Raw genomic sequence first — 8,094 nt, 5'->3', positions numbered from 1 at the left:
CTGGAAACAGGACCCATCACGTTTCCGCACATGGCAATCTCCCTCATCTCAGCTTGTATGATCCTGGCACAAGTACTCCAGCCATAATACCGAGTCAAGAAACTCATTACCAGTAGCCTAGCATGAAGGACAGAATATAACATTAACATTTTATTTTTTTACTAGTGTCATTTAATAACAGAGCATATGTATCATGTATTGTGCTGAAAATACAGTGAATAAAATACAATGAAGCAAACTGTACACGTACGTCTTTGTGTTATCAGTTATTAATCACACCTTCCTTCCATCACAATGTCCCTTGTCTAGGGACCTAATTTGTCATTCATGAAATATTCTCGAAACGTTTCCCTGACTCTTGTAGCCTCAAAACTTCCATGAACCCCAACATGTGGTAGCGCAGTAAACAATGATTGCTCAGAACGTATTCTGTTGTCTTCGTAATCGTTTACTACTGGCAGGTCACTGAGTAAATAGTTGTGTAATACACAGACTGCCAACACTACTTTTTCAGCATTTTCTGGGTGCATATGGAGTCTTCCATAGAGTACCCTATGTCTCTGGACAGCAATGCCAAAGGCATTCTCCACTACTCGTCGTGTTCTCGACTGCCGGAAATTATAATTCGCCTGCCTTTCATCACTGCGAGCTGTGGATCCGGGGTGCGGACGCATCAGATACGTTTTTAGTGGGAAAGCTTCATCACCAAGTATTACATAAGGCACAACAGGTTCATTACAATTTGGCAACGGTTTAGGACCTGGTATATTTAACGTTTTGTTTTCCAAAGATCTTCCTAAAACTGATCTTGAGAATAGTCCTCCGTCACTGGACTTGCCATAACCTCCTACATCAACAGCAATGAATCTGTATTTGGCATCCACTAATGCCAAAAGAACGATAGAGAAAGTATGTTTATAGTTATAAAAGAGAGACCCGCTGCTTGGGGGCGCTTGAATAACAACGTGTTTTCCATCTAAAGCTCCTATACAGTTCGGAAAACGCCACAGATCATAGAATTCTTCAGATATTTTCTTCCACATTTCCTCAGTAGGTTGGGGCATTTCTTGTGGAGACAAAATGTCCCAAATAGCCTCACATGCGGAGACTATTATAGAGTGAACAGCTGTCGGGGAAATTCTGTAACTGAAACTCATGGAGATCTGCGAATTTCCAGATGCGAGATACCTGGAAAATTTGTAAAAATTAATATTAATATCTACTCAGTGTACATTTCAATGTTAATTAACTGCATATATATGCGTATAATGCTAGTGGACATGCAAGTGGCAAATTTACACCAAACGTACACTGATGTACGATCAAAATACTTCAGTACATATGAATATTATTTACCGTAATGTTAATGCTAGTCTCTCTTCTGCACTAATGGATTTCCTCCATTTTGAATTCTTTTTCGTGAGATGTGGTTTCAGTTGTTGAAGCAAATTGTCAAACTTGGAGTAACTCATTCGAAAATATTTTACGAATTTTTCTTGGTCATTTCGTAGCCGACCGAAAATTGTGTGAAACTCTCCTTCTTCTTCTCTCGTTGTAAACAATTTATGAACCCAGTATCGTTTCTTATTTTTCTTCTTCTTTTGTTGTAAAACAATGTACGCTGCACAGGCGATAACTACGTCTTCTTCGTTCAGATCCATGTCTCCAACCTGTGAGCACAGATGCAATGAACAAGGACCACATGACCACAACACAGTCGCAGCACAGTCCTACATGTGAAAAGACACAGTAGGCGACACCGCCGTAGCACGGTCGAAGCACAGCCGAAGCACAGTCCTACATGTGAAAACAGGCCTTTAAGCTGTTAAAGGCCTGTTTTCACATGTAGGACTGTGCTGCGACTGTGCTTCGACCGTGCTGTGTCGTCCGCAATCGCCAAACAGTATAAACCATTCCATTTGCATTGAACAGCAGTTGAGTATTTTCACATGTAGGACTGTGTCCCTACCGTGTTGGTACCGTGCTGTCATGGATCGCCAAGCAGAGCGATTACGGCCCACACAGTCGTCGCCTGGTCTCAGCACAGTACCACATGTGAAAATTAGAAACGGTCGCCCTAGTGTCGCCAAGCCGGACTTCCGTCTTATTTCGGTGGTAATCGGAAGCACTCGAGCGTACGTGATCCAGTGACCAACGAGCACAGAATAACATAGAGTGCGCAATGCGCTGTCTGAGTACTGTGTTCGTTGGCTGAGATACATTGTGTGATAGTTTGCAGTAGTAGGTGTGGCGCAGTTGTCTTCCTTAAAGATGGACGAACAAGTGATAAGTTTAGTTCAACAACATGAATGCCTTTATATTTATTCTTCTTTTGTTGTAAAACAATGTACGCTGCGCAGGCAATAACTACGTCTTCTTCGTTCGGATCCATGTCTCCAACCTGTGAGCACAAATGCAATGAACAAGGACCACATGCCCACAGCACAGTCGCAGCACAGTCCTACATGTGAAAAACTGTCCGTTACCTCCAGCGGCTATGTTTGGACTGAAACCAGTTCCCTTGCTCTAGTCGAGGTTTCTTATACAGTAGAGTGAGAGAATAAATTTAGAATTAAAATGCGTAAATGAGCTAAAGAGTACCTTGCAAGACGTTATTTTTAGTGATAATCACGCTGCTTAAATTCAAGCAATTTAGTACAGATACATAACCTAACCCACACGTTTGAGTAATATAATTAGTGTTTCGACAGAATGAAAATCTTTAATGTTATGTTAACTGAGTCGATACAAAAATATGACTTCCTTCTTAATAAACCTAATAATCAGAAATATCATCATTATTATTCATTACGCAGTAAAATAGTATGAAACATAAGATGTTAGAAATTATATTTTGTATGACATTTATTATATGTAAAAATAAATACAAATTTATGATCCACCTTCTCAAAACTTTACAATCATGTGATGTTTAAAAAACATTACAATGTGATGTTGCAAGGTACTAGTTTTGGTCCTATAAGGACCATCATCAGCCTAGCCTAGATACAATGTAAAAATCATATTCTTAAAACAGAGTAGCGTGGAAAGATGAAAGACGGAATGACAGGATGGGAAAGTGGTGGAAAGATATACATACATAAGATGTTGTTAATTGTAGTGAGTATGGCAAAGCTATGTTAAAAAGTGACAAATAAAATCTTATGTAAATGTCTCGTTAAAATTAATCATAAGATAAAAAGAAGGCACTGGTTGACAATTATTCTTATGTTGCACATATCTTGTGGAACAATGAAATCTTGCCGTATTCTAATGAGGCAGTCCAAATTCAATAGGAACCAAAAGAACCATGCGCAATGTGAAACAAGAGAATGTTTCACTCAAACTGGCAGTCATTAATCATTTCCCCAGCCGGCACAATCCCTATCCTCGCCGCTAGAAGGGGGCTTCATTCAATGCATTCTTTTTTTAAAATTTTACAAATTTTGCTTTATTTCGCATCGACATAGATAGGTATTACGGCGACGATGGGATAAGAAAGGCCTAGGAATGGGAAGGAAGCGGCCATGGCGTTAATTAAGGTACAGCCCCAGCATTTGCCTGGTGTGAAATTGCGAAACTAAGGAAAACCATCTTCAGGGCTGCCGACAGTGAGATTTTAACCCACTATCTCCCGGATGCAAGCTCACAGCTGCGCGCCCCTAACCGCACGGCCAACTCGCCTGGTCATTCCATTCCTGACCCAGTTGAATGACTGGAGACAGGCTGTGGATTTTCATTCATTTTTCATTTGGTTTTTACATCGGGAATCAAGAACAGCAATAAAGCCAAAAAAGGAAAACGAAACTGGAACGGCTAGTGAGAGCGAGGAAGCAACTACGTCACGATAAAGCGCTAACAGGGAAAGGCGTGCTTCAAAATCTCAAGACAGAAATGTAATCATACACTTGTTACGTGATTGTCTGTCAACGACGGTTACAAGAGCTGGTCCTAAGTAGAAATGAGGTAAAAATATGAATTGTACAGAAAAATTATAATTTAATATGGACAGATCTTGAGAAGCCTGTTGTATTCTACCTGCAAGTCTAGAGAACGTTTTAACTGTACATGAGGGATCACTCTTTTTTTTCTTTAGAGCTTCCATAGTTCTGCTCAGGAATATGGTAAATAAATTATTCTAACACTATTACTAAACCGATTCAGACAGTCTCTACTATATAGAGGATTACTTGCATAAGGTACTGTATATGGAGTTTAGTGAACTCAAAACCAATACAAGACACGTGTTGCGCTTAAGAAAAACATTAATAAACTGTGTCCGATAACAACTGGTACAGGCCGAGCTGCATGGCTCAGACGATGTTTCTGAGACCAAGTTGTCGGGTTCTATACGGGATTAGTCTGGTGGAAGGTGAATTACGAACACAAACTCCAAGTTTCGATAGTGATAGATCGAAAACTTTCAAGATTCTTTAGATTTACCAACATGTAAAAAACTCATGCGGGACAAATACCTGGCACCTCTGCGTCTCCAAAACCGAAAAGCAGCTAGCGGCACGTAAAACTATTATTATTGTTATTATTATTTATTATTATTATTATTTATTATTATTAATGCAGTTGGTAGGGTTATGGTCTCTAGCATCTGAATATAATTCGCCACCGACATATTTGCCTGACACCGAAGAGAAAATACGGAGAAATTCTTAAAGAATTCTTCAGTAAACTTAAGTTGTTTCAGAAATGAGAGCAAGCAGTCTCATCGATCAGCAAAGAGCAGCCGTTTAGAAACGATACGAGCAGTGAAAGAAGTGGGAAATTTCTTGTTATAAATCCTTCACTTAGATGTACAACAGCAACTACTACTACTACTACTACTACTACTACTACTACTACGAAACTGTAAATTATATATTCTCAAATAAAGAAAATGAAATGGCGTATGGCTTTTAGTGCCGGGAGTGTTGGGGGACAAGTCCGGCTCGCCAGGTGCAGAGCTTTTGAACTGACGCCCGTAGGCGACCTACGCGTTTTAATGAGGATGAAATGATGATGAAGGCAACACATACACCCAGCCCCCGTGCTAGTGGAATTAACCAATTATGGTTAAAATTCCCGACCCTGCCGGGAATCGAACCCGGGACCCGTGTGACCAAAGGCTAGCACGCTAACCATTTAGCCATGGAGCCGGACTCAAATAAAGGTTCTATAGGTTAAACATATTTTTAATTGTCTCTGTGGTCTCTAGAAGACAATAAGTCTATAATCATTTTCAATAGTCAAATGGAAATGACCTCTTACAGTATGAACTTAAATAGCCTATTGTGATTTCAAGCTGTTGGTAATACTGTGCCGTTAGATAGGTTTCGTTTAACTACCGTGCGGTTAATTGAAAATGTAATTTATTCCAGACTTGACTCGGGTGAATACTGAGATAGTTCGGACATTTTACGATGGTTGAAATGTTTATCTGGAATGACTAACTTAACTTTCCTAGAAATATGCCCACATTTGGCAGAGCTTATAAAATCAGAACCAGCTCGTTTATCACCTTTTCGCATGATATATTAACAACTAAAACATTTAAAGGACCTGATCTTTCACCAACCTCGTGAGTTATAAAATGCTCTGACCAGATCTGAACACAAACAGACCACAAACATTTCAATGAAATCTAAATTAAAGTTTGTTTTGCAGTTTACTTTGCACCACTGTTCACTCAAATATCCAGTGGGACATTGTCTGGAATAAAACGACACCGACAAGGTATATATGTAAAATATCGTCACCCTAATGCCTAAGGAATGTACAGTAAAACAGTGAGTGTTCAAAACAGATTTTTAAAATTTAGAAGGGAATATTTCAAACGAAGTTACAAATTAAGAGTCAAAAAATTGATTACAAAAACTGGTCATTTCGAGAGTGACATACAAAATATTTCGAAGAAACGAAGCAGTCAACAAGTTAGTAACCTAGGAAATGCTAATAGGCTGTGAGGAAAGAAAACACATAAATAATACCCACATCCAAGTGATATTGTGTCCAGCTCCTTGGCTGAATTGTCAGCGAAGTGGCCTTCGGTTCAGAGGTTCGCATGTTCGCTCCCAGCTAGCCGAGAAATTTCAGCCACGCCTGGTTAATTCCTTTAGCTCGAGGATGTTCATGTTAAAAACGGCGTCATTTACACTCAACGTATCACAGTACCAACCACCAAAGAAATACACCACATCCCTCTCAACACGGATAGGGCATTCGGCCGTAAAACTGGTCTTAGTCTACACTAATGGCAACCCTAAGTTGTTAGAAAAAGTGACGGAAGAAGAGGAAGAAACATTTCATCATAAAACACAAACTTTCTGTGAGGAGATGGCACTAGAAGAACAACAACTAACGAACCCCACTGTCGGCAGCTCTGAAGATGGTTTTCCGTGGTTTCCCATTTTCATAACAGGCAAATGCTGGGACTGTACCTTAATTAAGCCCACGGTCCCTTCCTTCCCACTCCTAGCCATTTCCTATCCCATCGTCGCCATAAGACTTATCTGTGTTGTACGATGTAAAACAAATTCGTATCATTTTTCTGGAGAAGCATCCTGCGCCAGAAATGACCACTAGATTAATTCCTAGTCAAAGACAACCGGTTATAGAGCTATTCCACTTCGCGTGGAGGTTACGGATAGTGGAAACCTTTACTTTCCCCTCTTCCAATTAGCTTGCTTGTTGTTTAAAGGGACCTAACTTCTAGGTAATCGGAATTCTTTCTGAAAAGGCATACTTCACCACTAATGGGTCCAAATATGGCCGAACATAGAGGTAATCACTCTATCCCTTTTGGTTTCGTAGTTAAATTCTATTGTTCCAATGTCCTGTGTGGTGCTGGCTTTGCCTTGCTCTTACCTTCACACCAGAATAATATCCAATTATAGTATTTTCATAAGGAAAGTGAGGAATCATCATCTGAAATGAAAAGTCACGTCCTTGTGGTTCGGTCTTTGTAAAACCTGGAAGTCCTGTGGCTATAATCACGATATCAACAGTCACAGAGAACTCCAAACTTGCTTGCTTCTTCCATGCAACGTCAGCCCCGAATTGTGCATACAGTAGTTATGCTGCAGATGCAGAGATCGTCTTAAGTGTATAACATAAATAGTCAGTGTTAGTGAACTCCGGCAGATCGTACGAATCATAAAAAAAATAATTAAAAAATACAAAGAGAGATTTCCTGCGCGTGCAGTGCTTATGCAACGCTCCAAACACATGAGAACAGCTGGTAGAGACGGGGTAAAAACAAGGCATTTCCTTATTCAAGTGATCTTCATTTACATTAACGTGCTGAATTTATCTCTTATTGACCCCCTAGTATCCTTCCGAACATGTGGGAAATACATTTCCAGAAATGTACAATTATTTTCATTTCCTGGAAGCTTATATTACTTCCGCTTGCAACCCCTGCTCCACCAAAGGCCATCGATTAAACTGAAATGTAAATAAGTGTTCGATTAAGTACACAGTTCAAGATGATGGTCGCCAGCGCAAGGAATGGAATTGAATAAAGGATAGATACTAAGCAAAGTAGCATCGCGCAGGTCACTGGAACGCTAAAAGTTAACTAAGAAATAAAACTGCATAGAGTGGTTACCTTAATGCTCGGCCATATTTGTGCCCAGAAATTAAACTTGTACCCATTCGTGGTATAGAATGCCCCTTCAGAAAGATGGAGGTGCGATTTTCTCTTCGTCTTCTTCTTCTTCTTCTTCTTCTAGTGTCGTCTCCTCACAGAAGGTTGGCTTTCTATCATGGAGTAATCTTTCCTATTTTGCGTTTCTCGCGTCGAAGTCGAACCAGTGTCGAAGATTCCGCGTTCAAGGTAATCTCCATCCACGTCCTAGTTTCTGTTCTGTCTTACCTTCTGATTTCTAGTGTAGGTTAGTGAACTCAGGGCCATCGATTATCCGAAACTGCACAATTCAATTCAAACTGCTACAGAAAATAAATTATCTTCTACGTAGAAGATATTCAGACTCGTGATGTGAGATTTCTGTAATGAGAAGTCACGTCGTTGTGGATCGGATTACGCGTGAAACAGGATGATTGTGGACAAGATAACGATATCAACTATCATGTAAAACTAGA

At 39.9% G+C, this 8,094-nt stretch overlaps 1 protein-coding gene across 1 annotated transcript; it reads right to left on the bottom strand.

Moving 5' to 3' along the window:
- Positions 1-305: 305 nt before the first annotated feature.
- On the bottom strand, positions 306-1,661 carry LOC137500997 (putative nuclease HARBI1). Its single transcript, XM_068227812.1, has 2 exons — positions 1,357-1,661; positions 306-1,188 (listed from the first exon to the last, which is right to left on the bottom strand). The coding sequence occupies exons 1-2, from the start codon at positions 1,659-1,661 to the stop codon at positions 306-308; spliced, it is 1,188 nt and encodes a 395-aa protein (XP_068083913.1).
- Between the last annotated feature and the right edge of the window lie 6,433 nt (positions 1,662-8,094).

The sequence above is a fragment of the Anabrus simplex genome, chromosome 5 (genome assembly GCF_040414725.1).
Source record: "Anabrus simplex isolate iqAnaSimp1 chromosome 5, ASM4041472v1, whole genome shotgun sequence".
Classification (NCBI taxonomy): Eukaryota; Metazoa; Arthropoda; class Insecta; order Orthoptera; family Tettigoniidae; genus Anabrus; species Anabrus simplex.
This window is presented reverse-complemented; position numbering and strand designations above follow the sequence as displayed.

What these genes read in the sequence shown, in the direction of transcription:
- LOC137500997 (XM_068227812.1), bottom strand. Translation starts at nt 1,661, where the DNA reads ATGGATCTGAACGAAGAAGACGTAGTTATCGCCTGTGCAGCGTACATT. An exon ending in AGACTAGCATTAACATTACG is followed by an intron (nt 1,189 to 1,356) that starts GTAAATAATATT and finishes CAAATTTTCCAG; the next exon opens with GTATCTCGCATCTGGAAATT.